Consider the following 15,974-nt stretch of genomic DNA (forward strand, 5'->3'; position numbering starts at 1 on the left):
AAATGTGATGAAAGTGACTTAATCGTGTTTTGAAAAAAAAAACTAGACAAATCATTCTATTATCATGAATGCCTAGACTACTAGCCGTGCGAATAGATTAACCTATCTTTATTTAGCGAAGTCTTTCATCACTGATAATGGATTATTTACTGGAAAAGTTCTGAGATTCGAATACAACGAGGTCGCATCAAAGCCAGATACACAGTTTGACCCTGTTGACAAGTTTGACATGTACATCTGGTGAAAGCCTATGTAAAGGACAGAAGAAATTATTCTAGGTATGTTACAACTCGATAATTTACTATATTATGTCAATTTTCCCTTCATGTTGACCACGAAGTGATTTACCGTAACATTTTTTTGAAATTTACAGTAGATATTATTTGGTATAACGTAATCAGGTGATGTCCTGTAGATAGGTAACCATTAACTAACGCTGAGTAACGATAAACCTGTGTACCGTGCATAGAAATGGAAAACAATGGCCCAGCAACGGCACATTTCTATTTCATAATGTCATAGATATTTACATAAACTGATAAAGCAGTGCCTTTATACAAAAACTTACTGACAGAAAAGATTAAAGGAATCTGGGATAATAATTCAGCAAATCAAACATTTTTGTTTTGTATTGTAGATCTGAAAAAATCTGTTGATGATCAGGGACCTAGAAGCTCACCATGATCTTATCTCGGAACAGCGCATTGATGATTCTCCAGAAAATCAAAGAGACACATTCAATTTCACACAAACATTTAAGGAAAAGTTGGAATATACCATACAGAGTCGTAAACAGAAATTTCTGTTGTCTTCAGCAATGGAGATGTGATGAAAATCGAAAACAATTTTTATGTATCAGTCAGACTCTGGGTACAAATTTACATTTATTTGGCAATAACAAATTACCTTTGTGTCACTTAGATAGATGCTATACAATCTGTCATCAACATAGTAAGAAAGTTTGTAAACAAGGTCAGTTTGTAACAATATTAGGATGTGGATATTTAAGAAATAATTTAACATTTTCTGGAACCAGAAAAATTCATGGCAGTTTTCATCATCTGAAAAACATTCATCCGATATACAAAGAAGGAGGTGGTGATATGGAGGATGAACTTGATTACTTAAAGGACAGTGCAGGTAATTGTTTGTTAATTCTCTTTGTTCTTAAAATTATCCTTAAATACCAAATGAAATTATTTCTATAATGTAAACAACCTAACATAATCCAGTTTACATCATATGTACATGTGTACAAATAATCAATACCGGGTATATTGTCAGTTGTTTTTATTGTCAGATGAGATGGAAGTATTTGAGAAGGACGAAGATTACCAGCGACTGGTACAGGAGTACTACAACATTCCTGGTATGGGACAAAGGGTCCTAGTTTTACAACCAGGTATGTAGGGATTGTTGTTATGATATTTCAAAAGTGTTCCTAGTGTTAGACACAGGGACTTGGTAATACACTCAGGTAAGGAGTTCTGGTGTTGCTAATGTTAGACACAGGACCTTTGAAATACTCTCAAGTACATGGTTCTAATTTTTTTAGTGTTAAACAAAGGGCCTTGCTGATACACAAGGTTAGACACTGGGTTTGGTAATACACCAAGATAAAGAGTTCTAGTGTTGCTAATATTAGACACAGGGCCTTGGTAATACACCGATATATATATGAACATACCATAGAAGTTCTTTAGTGGTCGTAGCGTTCAAAGACACAGGACCATTTAGGAACTGACTAGTACTAATGGTAGTTCTGCAGCTTTCATAAATCCAAGCATAGGATGTTAGGAGTACAATGCATTTATACTGGATAAGGACAATATATATTTCTACATTAAATGAGATTATTTGACAATCAAAGATTGTCTCTACTTCAACTACGCAAATAAATAACTAAAGATTATAACTGGTAACGTTTTCCATCACACGTTTCAGATATTAAAGGCAAAGGTCAGTCTTCCCTAACCACCCCAGACCTCCAGCTAGCTGAAGCATGTGCCTTAGTGGAAACACTGCCAAAGTGGACTGTGGTGAAGAAAGTAAGATTGTGCTTTATATGTATATGTCTATGTATTGATTAACTATGATATGATTAGAATAATCATTTAAATTGTAATTAATTTAAATGTACGTGTACATTTTAATCCTAAATATCCCATACCCCTTGTATATAAATTTGTTAAATTCAGTTGGAGTGCATAGAATAGTTTTGAGATTAAATGTATTTTTTGAGGTATTTTGATTTTTTTTGTGATGATTGCATGGCTCCATATGAGGAAACCCAGTTTTTATGGTCCGTACCTGTAGATCTGTAAAGTCCAGTTTATTGGGAAGTATGTTCTTAGTCAAGCTATCCTTATCTGATATATCATCTCTCTGTACTAAGTCAGTCATAATAACTAGGTACCTGTGATTTTCAGATATGAAAAGTTCATTTTCAGTTTGTTTTGGCTAAGTTGAACATTACTTGCTTGAAGTGTGTATATCTGACTTGTGCTGATATCAACAGCTGGTGTTCTGCTCTACATTGTAACACTAAAACAAGAACACTATATAAATGTTAAAATAGTTTAATGATTGTATTGCTGTCAACCTTTGCTTACATAGGTATTCTTAATTTTTTTTTCATTTAGATGGTGGTCCCTGTACATAACCGACATCTTCCTCATGTGTTCAATTCAGGACGCCTGGCACAGCTGACAGAGGAAATCACCCATAACAAGCAAATTAGTATGGTATTTCTCAGTACCAATAAACTGGCTCCTGCACAGATATCAGCCCTCCAGGATCTCTGGAACATACCAATTATTGACAGGTAACACATTCATCTATCAACTATCATTGACAACACATTGATCATTGTCACGTTACACATGTATCATTTTAGGTAACACATCCATCATTTTAGGTAACACATCCATCATTTTAGGTAACACATCCATTATTACAGGTAACACATCCATTATTACAGGTAACACATCCATCACTGACAGATGTCAGGCTACAAATTTGTATAAGATTGATATTAGAAAAAGCATTTGCTTCATGAGTCAGTTAAGATTTGTTATATTGTACATTGTTGATGATTTACGTCAGATTCTGAAAGCTTATGTGATATGTTGGACCAGGTATACAGTTGTCCTACAGATTTTTAAGGAACATGCGAAAACCAAGGAAGCCAAACTGCAAGTTGCTCTTGCTGAGATTCCAATGCTTAGGTAAGGCTAAATAAAGTGAGATGTATCTTTCAGGTTCCACTGTAACTTGCTGAGATCAAAAATACTCAGATAAGGCTAAATAAAGTAAGATATATGTTTCAGGTTCCCTTGTTACTTGCTCAAGTAAGGCTAGATAATTAGGGCCCCGCACAAAAGTGCAGGTACCGTATATTAGTCTGTCCATCCATCTGTCTATCTATCCATCTCTCTGTCTTTTGTTTCCGTGTGATAACTTGAGTTTCCTTGAGCCAATCAAGCTCAAACTTTATACAGTGCTTCCTTAATGAAAGTGCATGGGATAGCTTTTCAGCTTCAAAGGTCAAAGGTTAAAGTCACTGCTACTATAAATAGGAAATCAGTTTCTGTGTGAAAACTAGAGTTTGCTTTGGCCAATCTAACCCAAACCTCATACTATGCTTCCTTACTAAAATGGCATGCTTAGAACAGTCATAAACATAATGTATTTTACTTTAATGCAAATATACAATGCCAGAACTTTTCCACTTATAGATCAGTGTACACATAAAGAAACTGGATATCTGATAATGTAACATTGACAATAGTCAGTCAGGTGCTATGAGATTCACCTGTATATTTGCAGACATTGCATACCTGATGTTCATGAAGGAAAACCTGACAAAACATTTGGAGGCAGTCACTACCTTGGGGGAGATACACACTACCAACAACGCTGGCACCTACTGGGGGTAAGTACCTACCTCAGGGGAGATACACACTACCAACAATGCTGGCACCTACTGGGGGTAAGTAACTACCTCGTGTGAGATACACACTGACCACAATGCTGGCACCTACTGGGGGTAAGTACCTACCTCGTGTGAGATACACACTGCCCACAATGCTGGCACCTACTGGGGGTAAGTACCTACCTCGTGTGAGATACACACTGACCACAATGCTGGCACCTACTGGGGGTAAGTACCTACCTCGTGTGAGATACACACTGCCCACAATGCTGGCACCTACTGGGGGTAAGTACCTACCGCGGGGGAGATACACACCACTCACAATGTTGGCACCTACTGTGGGTAAGTACCTACCTCGTGGGAGATACACACTGCCAACAACGCTGGCACCTACTGGGGGTAAGTACCTACCTCAGGGGAGATAACTGCTGCCAACAATGCTGGCAACTATAGGGAGTGACTTTTTAAGGATAGAATAAATAACTGATGTTAGGAATCCTTTTTATTCTTACTGATGGTAGCCATGGATGGTAAACAATTAGAAAGGTTATTAGTCCCCTGCCGGTGAAACCGGAGGGGACTCTAGTGTTTGTCTCCATCGAGCCGACCGTCCGTCCGTCCGTCCGGATGTTGGTTTCAAGACGATAACTTGAGAACAGATTGATGGATTTGGATCAAACTTCATACAATGATAGTTTATAAGGCAATATATTGTGGGATTTTGTTTGGGGTCAAAAGGTCAACTACAAAGGTCACTGTTACTAAAAATAGAAATTGTTGTCACATTTTAGTTTCCGAACAATAACCTGAGAATGGATCAATGGATTTGGATCAAACTTCATACAATGATAGTTTATAAGGCAATATATTGTGGGATTTTGTTTGGGGTCAAAAGGTCAACTACAAAGGTCACTGTTACTAAAAATAGAAATTGTTGTCACATTTTAGTTTTCAGACAATAATTTGAGAATGGATCAATGGATTTGATGGATTTGATAGTTTATAAGGCAATATATTGTGGGATTTTGTTTGGGGTCAAAAGGTCAACTACAAAGGTCACTGTTAAAAAATAGAAATTGTTGTCACATTTTTCTGAACAATAACCTGAGAATGGATCAATGGATTTGGACAAACTTCATACAAGATAGTTTATAAGGCAATATAGATTTTCATGGGGCCAAAGGTCACATAAAAATAGAAATTGTTGTCACATTTTAGTTTTCAGACAATAATTTGAGAACGGTTTGATGGATTTGGTTGAAACTTGATAGGGTTAGCTTATTGCAAACAGTTAAGTAGCATTTGCTCCCATTTGCTTTACAACAGAACATTGGTTGGCTTATTAGCAGCCGTAGGCTTATTTGCTGATAAATACAGTAATTTACGACAGGGGACATGTGTTGCATCCAACACTAATTGTAAGCTTGTTTATGTGTACATATCTACTGCAAACTTGCTTGTCATCCAAGTTTAGCTCAAACTAATATTGAGTTTCTATGATTTCAAATGATATATTGCTATATTGTTATAATTCATTAATATGGTACCATGGCTAGGGGTGCTGTATCGTTTTGGCTTCATAATGCCAATTTGGTAGCAAGTTTACTGGAAAGTAAGAAGATTTCTTTTCTTTTTTAGATTTAAAAAACTTCTAGAATTTTAACTTTGGAAAATAAAGACTACAGTGTTTTGGTTTTGAACTGCATACTGTTTATTACATGTAACATGATGTATCAGTGTGTGTTACTATCACATTAAGTCTAATACTTCACATAATACTGAATCAAGGATATTGTGATATTTCAGGTATATCTTAAGGTATCATATTAAATTTAAGTTTCAGGTTCGTGTTATCATGTTAAGTGAAAACTTCTTAATGAAATATTTGCTATTGAAATTAAAGTTCATTTAGAACACAGAGCTCACTTATAGGGCATTTAATCAGATGTTTTAAGTATCGCTTGATCTCACATCTCTTTGTGGTTATAAAAATGTTGGAGAACAAGCAAAATGAAGTATGTGTGCTACTAAAGTTGAGATGGAATTAATTTCATTTGCTTAGATGAGAGAACAACGAATAAAAGGCCTGTTGGCTAAGGTGAAGAAACAACGAGAATTCCTGCGGAAAGGGCGACAGAAAAGACAACAACCGACAGTCGCTGTAGTGGGCTATACAAACTGTGGTGAGTTGGTAATGACACCTAGTTGTCAGTTGTTGTTAACCTCCTTGACTAATATGGTCATAGTACATAGTAATATTAGATTGCAAGGATTTGATATCGTCTTGTGTATGTCCATGAAACCAAATTTCTTTACAAGTATCAATATGAGGATAATTTGTGTTAATTTGAATCACATTAACACCATTTCTTACCGATGATGATAGCAACGTTTCATTAAAGAGTTAACTAATTTATAGGATTTTATCTCTTGGTTGTGACAGATAAAAAATGTTAAAAAATGAATTATACTCAGTAGAGAGATGTGTTACCTGATGGTTGTGTATGATTGTGAAGGTGTGTTACTCATTACAGGTAAGACAACGTTGATCAAGGCTTTGACAGGTGACCGTAAAATGGAGCCTTTAAACCAGCTGTTTGCCACATTAGATGTTACGGCCCATGGTGGTGCTCTACCTAACAATCTGTCTATCCTCTACATGGACACCGTGGGCTTCATTGCAGACATCCCTACCACACTTATTGATGCCTTTGCTGCCACACTAGAAGATGCCTTGGTTGCGGTAGGTCAATGACGTCCTGTCATGTAGTGTAAAATCACCTATACCTGTGTAAAACTTCAGAATGTTATTTTATCCAAGTGGTTAGGCATCTTTCAAGAGGGTAAGAGATCAATGGTCTAAGTCCCACTAAGGGCAGGCGACATTTCATATTTCTTATTACACAATGTATAGCCTGTTCTGTGATGTGTGTATGATAACAAGTAGGAGTCAATTTCGGCTTTCAGCTAAAACAACGAAGAATGTCAACCTATCAGCCCCATCAGTTTTATCAACACACATGTACATAATATAATATATACAAATATATATACATTTATTAACATTAACTACTGAGATTTAGCCTCAATGTCCAAGAATGACACATTACAGTCAAAAATGACCAACGAAACCAAACCTTTTGACCAGAACAGCAGTACTCTGTGATATAATTCCTCATTTAATGGTGGTTTTTGTTTCCCAATAGTACTACTATAACAAAATGTAGGTTTGCATGCATTGTCTCTATTTGTCTATCTGCACATTAAATTGGTATTTGATATTTAAATTTATGTTTTTTTGTGTACTTGATATAACATTTGTGATTATTGTGTATATAAACTTTAGTGTCTTTAATTTCTTAATTTTTAGTTCTGATTTATTTGCATACAATACATTTATATAAATCAAAACCATATGTTTCACATAAACACTTTGTGTATTTGTATACAATATGTAAAATTATGTGAATCATGTTATAACTATTTGTGTATTTGTGGACTGTAATAAACATCTGATGTATTTAGCTAAGGCACAACATGCATAACATGCTGTAAAATCATTGATTTTTGTAGTGTCTTATTTCATGATTTTTTTTTAAATGCCAATTTGGTAGAAACCTGATTTCCTGGATGAATATACCTATTTAAATCTACTTATTAAATATATCTTATAAATATATATATTACATATGAATTTATAGATAAAAAAGTAACCATGTAATCAATGAAAATGAAAACCACACAAAAAATTCTGATTTTGCAGTATTCTGATTTTGTATATTTTACAGGATGTGATAATCCACCTCCAGGATGTCAGCCACCCAGACAGGCTAGCTCAGAAAGATAATGTGCAGAAAACACTCCAAAAAATTTTGACTGACAGTCAGTACAGAAAAGTCATCAATGTTGGAAATAAAGTGGACCTTGTCAAAGGGTATTTACCTACTACACAGACATTGATGTAAAAGTTTGATATTACTGGGTTCTTTCTTTTTTGTACTTTGGAGTTATGTTTAAAAAAGACAAAAAACTTCAAGTTTTGGTTTATTTTAACAATTATATCAGTTTTATATTTTAAACATGATTGCAGAAATATCATTTTGCCACAGAAAAGTTTCAATGTTAATCTCAAGATGGCCAGTCTTTCAGAAATCAAAAATCAAATTTCATATGATTTTCTAGAGAAAAGTGTGACCCTGATTGTATCAACATATCGTCAGTGAGGGGTCATGGTCTACATGAACTACAGATGGCCATACAGAAAGAACTGCTTGTCAACAAAGCTCTCCTGGAGAAGAAAATCAGCATTCCTGCTAGTGGAGCACATCTCAGGTATGTCACTGATATCATAATAACACCTGTCTGTATGTCACTGATACCTATATAACATCTCAGGTATGTCACTGATATCATAATAACACCTGTCTGTATGTCACTGATACCTATATAACATCTCAGGTATGTCACTGATACCATAATAACACCTGTCTGTATGTCACTGATACCTATATAACATCTCAGGTATGTCACTGATACCATAATAACACCTGTCTGTATGTCACTGATACCTATATAACATCTCAGCTATGTCACTGATACCATAATAACACCTGTCTGTATGTCACTGATACCTATATAACATCTCAGCTATGTCACTGATACCATAATAACACCTGTCTGTATGTCACTGATACCTATATAACATCTCAGGTATGTTCCTGATACCATAATAACACCTGTCTGTATGTCACTGATACCTATATAACATCTCAGGTATGTTCCTGATACCATAATAACACCTGTCTGTATGTCACTGATACCTATATAACATCTCAGCTATGTCACTGATACCATAATAACACCTGTCTGTATGTCACTGATACCTATATAACATCTCAGCTATGTCACTGATACCATAATAACACCTGTCTGTATGTCACTGATACCTATATAACATCTCAGGTATGTTCCTGATACCATAATAACACCTGTCTGTATGTCACTGATACCTATATAACATCTCAGGTATGTTCCTGATACCATAATAACACCTGTCTGTATGTCACTGATACCTATATAACATCTCAGCTATGTCACTGATACCATAATAACACCTGTCTGTATGTCACTGATACCTATATAACATCTCAGCTATGTCACTGATACCATAATAACACCTGTCTGTATGTCACTGATACCTATATAACATCTCAGGTATGTCACTGATACCATAATAACACCTGTCTGTATGTCACTGATACCTATATAACATCTCAGGTATGTTCCTGATACCATAATAACACCTGTCTGTATGTCACTGATACCTATATAACATCTCAGCTATGTCACTGATACCATAATAACACCTGTCTGTATGTCACTGATACCTATATAACACCTGTCTGTATGTCACTGATACCTATATAACATCTCAGGTATGTCACTGATACCATAATAACACCTGTTTGTATGTCACTGATACCATAATAACACCTGTCTGTATGTCACTGATACCATAATAACACCTGTCTGTATGTCACTGATACCATAATAACACCTGCCTGACATTAATACTTCATCATAACACATTGGTCATTTGTGCCTTGGCAAAGGAGTTACCCACCTTATGAGTAATCTACTGAATTATGATGCATGAATTACCGTTTAAATGCAGTATACCTTTCAAATTTATTGCTGACGTCCTAATATTGTGTATTCCAGCTGGTTATATAACCATGCAACTGTTCAGGCAGTGGATGCAGCGGTCAAGCCAAACCATTTACTAGTGGACATTGTCATCTCACATGGACTTTATGCTAAATTTAAGGCAAAGTTTGGAAAACCAGTTACCAGAAAGGTCAAAACATAAAAGACAGATTTGTGTGAGGAAATGTCATCTACACTAAATTTAACAGACTCAGTACAACGTTCATACTGAGGTTATTTGAAAACCCATTGTCTTTCATGTGTGTTAATTATTTATGAATGAAACTAAATATAAATCATTGTAACATAGTCTTTGTTGTATGTATCCTCCAGTGGAAATCCAGTGTCATGATATCTCAGTTGGTTACAGTGTTGGCCTTTATTTTGTGGAAGTAATAATTCATGAAATAGGCATCAGTCACCATAACTGATGTTATGTACATTGTAAGTAATCAAGGAATCAATTTTTCCTGTTGGACATTGTAAGTATATACAATGTAGACACTTATTTTAACACGATAAAATATTCATTCTGTCAAAACCAAAGTTGTCTGCTTGTCAGTCATTTTGGTTATTTGATGACTTCCGTAATGGACATAGGACAAGTAGGAACATTAAAGGGAAACCTACATATCAAATATGTATTGATCCAATACCTCTCCAGAAATAACAAACCACTGTCAAAATTAAAGATGGTCACCAGTCAGCCATATTGTTTTTTCTGATCTGTCCTTAAATAATCCAGGACATATAATTTTTAGAATGATTCATCAAGTGCTTAGTGAAAAAAACTGTACAGCTCAAAATCCAAAATGGCTGCCTGTTGCCATATTGTTTTTCAATCACAAAAATGGACAGAGCACAACCAGGAGAAACCTATATGATATTTGAGAACGACCCATCAAGTTCTTAAATAAACAAAGTGATCATAAAATACAACAATCAATATCCAAGATGGCTGCCTGTTGGATATATTTTCCTTGATCAATCACAAAATGGATCGTGTACAACTGAGAACCAAGGGATATCAACAAAATAGATTTGGGAATGATGGACTGAAGGATGATGTGTCTTGGACAAAGTGTGATGTTGAATGCATTAGATGGTGGGCTAAAAATTAAACCCAGACTTTCCATTAAAGCTGTTTTTTGGCTTTTGTGAGATAACTCTTTGATGTGAACAATGCCAAATTGATATAGTTACTGGATATTCCTTACTCCGGAATTTACTTGGTTTTAAATCATACATATAATATGTTATACTGTGAAGAGGAAAAAGGATTTATTTGCTATTAGTCTACTAACACTACAACTTAATGTCATGTTAATTTTTCATACTTTAAAGACCAAAGTTTATTGAACCATTCATTGTAATAAAGTTTTTTATTTCTATTTTTCAATTTCTTTGTTTGGAAATAACATATGGGAATGCCTTAAGGACACAACTAGATTGGTCCATTTCTCAGCTTTGTGAAAAACAAACAGTCATGGGTAGGGAATGTCAAACCATGCACCTAGGACCTTCACCCGAGGTTACATAGACAAACTCCATTTTAGAACTTCCTTCTGAAGAATCTTACTAAATGGAAGGGGGATAACTCCTCTGTATTCAGTATATTTCTATCATCACTGATATTAAGGCTAGGAAAATCTTTTTATATTAGCATATGTTTATAGTAATAACACAAGCTGTTATATATATATTTACCTGGTACATCATATCTCATTGTAGTTAAGCTCTTGGTGCATTTTTGTGAGGGGAAAAAACTTCTGAAACTTCTGAAATTTCAAAATTACCTTTAAAATTAACTTTATTATAGTCACTTCTGGCTTTAAAAACACTTAAATAAACCACAAGCGTTGTGACCTGTTTTTAACAATTAATCCACATTTGTAGTGATACATTGTATATAAACATATTCCTTCAGTCACCCTGGATCGGAGAGTAAAAAAAAGTTTTACTGTAGGAAGTACAATATACATACTGTAGTTTGTAAGGGATGTAAATTTGCTATACTCATGGTCATAAAAGATAGTGTGAAATGAAAACCTCTCTGACAATACATAGACAGGCTGGGCTGTTTAGTGCTGAATAGAGCGTTGGAGGAAATTCATTCTCTGTGAAGTAGCACGAGTAATAACGATTGTGAAATTCAGCAATTGTACAGTAATTATTCTGTAACTTACGTTACAGTTGATTCACCTGACTTATTTAGATCAGGAAGATTTTTTTTGCCGTGTAGCTGTTAATTTTCATGGGTCAAAATTTTTGTGATTTTCTTTTGAAAGTAATTAACCATATTTTAATGAATTAAAAATTTGCAATATGAACATTAAGTGATATTTAATACACACGTCTCATTATTTCTCAGATTAAATTTTCCCAATCACTTTAGTGTACTGCGAAATAGCAAACAGGTCATCCTCAGGAAATCAATAAGCTATACAGTATTTCAAATTCAATGAGTGAGAGATGTATTTCAGGTTATCACAATACTTATCATCATTATACTATTATTACAGTAAATGTTAATACTTTATCAATTTCCTTTTGATTTGAGAAGTGAGATCAGTGTAGAATAGAAAATGGTGCCTTTTCTTCAACGCATCAGCTTTAAGAAGGAGTAATCTAACAACAGTTTTAATTATGATTTGTATCCAGTCTCATATGTTTATCTCATATAAATAAAGATTAAATAGTAAAGTAAATCACTCATATTGAAATATAATTGGCTATATTTTTAACAAGAATCTTAGAAGTCTACTTTGATGCTGACTTATCCAAATCCAGATTGCATCATATGAATGCAGATTTAGCAACAAACAGATTTGAACATATAATTTCATACATCTAGAATAAGCATAAAGATTTGAATGCAAAACTCTATATATCTTGCAACATATAGATTTAAACTTTAACTTATAAATATCTAGTAACCTATAGATTTAAACTTTAACTTTAAAATATCTGGTAACCCACAGATTTAAACTTTAAGTTTTAAATATCTGGTAACCTATAGATTTTAACTTTAACTTTTTAACATCTAGTGACCTATAGATTTGAACTTTAACTTTTTAACATCTAGTAACCTATAAATTTTAACACTAAATTTTATACATCTGACCAAATATAGATTTAAACACTGGATTTTAAACATCTAGTAACATACATATTTAAACACAACCCTTTATACATCTAACTTATAAACTAAGTTTCATACATGTAGTAACTCATAGATTTAAACACTAAATCTTGTACATTTAGCAACATATAGGACCAAAGGTATTTAGCAATGAAAAGGGACTTGAAGCAGTATATAATGCATAATGTGTAAGAGAAGAAAAATATCACAGAATTTGCTTCTGTCGATTAAAATTGTCTTTATGTGGCTGTACTCCCTATGACCTCTCAGTAACACAAGAGCTGTTTCCTGTGGCACTACACAAACTTCCTGGTGAAATTATTGCACCTAATGATTGTGGCCTGAAGATTCAGCTTGCAAATCTGCTGCACAACTGATAAAGTTTGTACTTGACACTGATGTGAGGTTAACTTAACTGTTGTATGTTATACAATAGACATGTTGAGTCATAGGGAGAAAAAAAATTCTTCACTTAGATAAAAGGAAAATAACATCAAACATTTAAAAAAAAAAACAAAAACCAGCTACTTTTCCCTCACTGATTCGTATGTGTAAAATGACAAGAAAATACAAATAACTACAAACAAACAAAAGATTTTGCTTCACAACCAGAAAATTGGGTGCAACACTTTGATGACTACACTGTTACTTTCATTGGACAAATTATCAGGACTTTTTTAATCTTACATACACTCCGGTGGAAAATGGTGAAACAAGATGGTGAGAAAATTATAATGGAACCAGCTCGTAGCAATGTACTATCCCATAAAAGCTGATTTGGTTATGTTTTTTCTAGACCATGGTCATAGATGTACAAGATTCTATGGGCCCCCTTGTCCCTGTTAGTACCACCCACCTGCAGTGTATCCACAACTTTAGCATTGTTCCATTCAGTGATATGATTTAACCGTTTGACATGGTAGAGTTAGACAAAGCAGAGCTGAATCAACTGGATGGTTCATGTAACCACCAAATGTACATACAAAAGATCACCAATTTGACCTGTTTTCAGTATAAGCTGATCTCCATATCATCACACTACTTTCTACCTTACTGTACATGATATCATACAACTGCTGAAAAATACCATCTTGTTCGCTGTACACCTGACAGTACAAATGTGATTCACTTTTGGAAAGTGACCAGATAGTCACCAAAAGGTCACATACAACTGACCTGTTGTGATATAAGAACTTCTATTCATTAATAGAATTACCACTGATCCAGTTATAACTTTGAAAACAAATGATTAATGAAGGTCACAGACTATATTTTGAAAACAAATGATTAAGGAAGGTCACAGACTATATTTAGTACGGTATGACATCAGATTATTTGGTATGGATATTCGTTCCACTAACACCTTGATTTCTTCCCTCCTTGACCAGGGCTATGATACTGGATCCTATAATTGTTACCTGTTACCAGTTTGCACTAAGTCTTTCTTTGAGTTAACGTTCATGTATACATGTAATCATGATACAAATATTGATTAATGTTAACAAGATCGACATACTGATACCTGCCAGGAATTATTACCCGATATATTACACAATTCTGTACAGATGTTGAAAGGACAGCCACATTGTACCTAAGACATTTATGTCTGTATTCATCAGAGATTTGGCTAAACACAGAAAACACTAAAAAAAATGACCAACTTGTGGATCTTGTTTTTGGCGTATAACAGACATTGCTTCATGTGTCTGGTATTCCCTTGACTTTATAACATTTTATTTACGCCCGAGAAACAAAAGTCAAAGATAACATATCTATCATTTCTTCATCATCTTGTTAAGTCTTAACTACTGGTCTCTCCATTAACATCAGATCAAAAGTCCTAGCCAGCTGAATGTAACAGTGTGTGATATATACTGTAGTGTTTATATAAACTTTATTCATTTTACAACAATTGTGAAAAAAAGTTATTTCATCATACACTAATCACTCTTGTTGGTCCAGATGTAAGCTTGTGAGAGGTCTTACTGAGGGAGGGAAACATGCTCTTAGTGTAAATCTGTACCAATTGTAAAATTCTCATCTGCCCAACGAGATTAATACCAAGTGTAATTTTCAAATACTAAGTATAATTCCTTACAACAAAGTGTAATCTCCTACAAGTGTAATATCCCAGCCGCCACACTGTAATTCCCCACTAAAAAGTGTAGTTTAAGTTCCGATCACACAGTGTAATTTCCTACAACAAAGTGTAATATTCTACCAAACAGTCAACTTTATAATTTCTTACTTCTGTGTAATTTCTTAGCACATAGAGTAATTTCCTACCACAAAGAGTAATTCCCGACTACACAGAGTAATTTCCAAGCACATGGTCTGATTTTCTATCACAACACTGTAATTTCCTACCACTGTGTAATTTTCTATCATGAAACATAATCTCTTATCACAGAGATTATATACCGCACAATGTAATTTCCTTACCACAAAGTGACACTTTTTTGCATACACTGTAATTTCCTCTCACAGTGTAATTTTCTGCCATAAAACCGTGATTTCCTGTTAAAACAGTTAAACAGTGTGATTTCCTGTTAAAACAGAGTGATTTCTTGTTATAAGAGTGTGATTTCATATGAAAGCATTGTGATCTGTTGAAACAGTGTGATTTCTTGTTATAAGAGTGTGAAATGAAAGCATTGTGATCTCCTGTTAAAACAGTGTGATTTCTTGTTATAAGAGTGTGATTTCATATGAAAGCATTGTGATCTCCTGTTAAAACAGAGTAAGTTCCTACTACACACTTTCCAAAAAACAATTTCATATGACAAAGTGAAATTCCATGTCACAAAGTGTTATTCTCAACCACAAAGTGAATATTTAATTTCCTTCCACACAAAGTTCATTTACTACAACAAACTGTTAAACTACCACACTGTTACACTACCACACTGTTACACTACCACACTGTTACACTACTGCAAAGTGAACATTTAATTTCCTTCCACACAAAGTTAATTTACTACAACACACTGTTACACTACCACAAAGTGTAATTCTCTAAAAGCTTGTGTATTTTTTGCACTCTGTTTCTAATTCTGATGTGCCAAACAACACCTAATACTTACTGTTTCACACTATGTAATTGTATACTTAATCACAAAATGTAAAGTTCTAATATCTTGTGTGATTTTTTAATACTTACTGTTTCTAACACCTGATGTAGTTCTATACAAC

At 34.2% G+C, this 15,974-nt stretch overlaps 1 protein-coding gene and 1 long non-coding RNA gene across 2 annotated transcripts; one reads left to right on the plus strand and one right to left on the minus strand.

Annotated features, from left to right (window-relative positions):
• The first annotated feature begins 38 nt into the window (after positions 1-38).
• LOC132548385 (putative GTP-binding protein 6) lies at positions 39-9,930 on the plus strand. The gene is made up of 12 exons (XM_060212250.1): positions 39-278; positions 638-1,140; positions 1,301-1,402; positions 1,945-2,048; positions 2,643-2,824; positions 3,138-3,227; positions 3,829-3,934; positions 5,997-6,117; positions 6,469-6,677; positions 7,723-7,868; positions 8,117-8,266; positions 9,656-9,930. Exons 2-12 carry the CDS (start codon positions 681-683, stop codon positions 9,801-9,803), a joined length of 1,818 nt encoding a protein of 605 aa, XP_060068233.1. The 5' UTR covers positions 39-278; positions 638-680; the 3' UTR covers positions 9,804-9,930.
• LOC132548386 (uncharacterized) lies at positions 2,564-15,312 on the minus strand. The gene is made up of 2 exons (XR_009554153.1): positions 15,225-15,312; positions 2,564-2,800 (listed from the first exon to the last, which is right to left on the minus strand). It is a non-coding gene; the product is annotated as an uncharacterized LOC132548386 (long non-coding RNA).
• Positions 15,313-15,974: the final 662 nt, after the last annotated feature.

The sequence above is a fragment of the Ylistrum balloti genome, unplaced genomic scaffold, assembly GCF_031769215.1.
Source record: "Ylistrum balloti isolate Yb309-2 unplaced genomic scaffold, AGI_CSIRO_Ybal_v1 Utg370010, whole genome shotgun sequence".
Taxonomy (NCBI): Eukaryota; Metazoa; Mollusca; class Bivalvia; order Pectinida; family Pectinidae; genus Ylistrum; species Ylistrum balloti.

Coding starts and splice junctions, on each gene's coding strand:
- LOC132548385 (XM_060212250.1), top strand. CDS start 681: ATGATCTTATCTCGGAACAGCGCATTGATGATTCTCCAGAAAATCAAA. Junction 2,049..2,642: donor AGTGGACTGTGGTGAAGAAA/GTAAGATTGTGC, acceptor TTTTTCATTTAG/ATGGTGGTCCCTGTACATAA. Junction 3,935..5,996: donor AACGCTGGCACCTACTGGGG/GTAAGTACCTAC, acceptor TCATTTGCTTAG/ATGAGAGAACAACGAATAAA.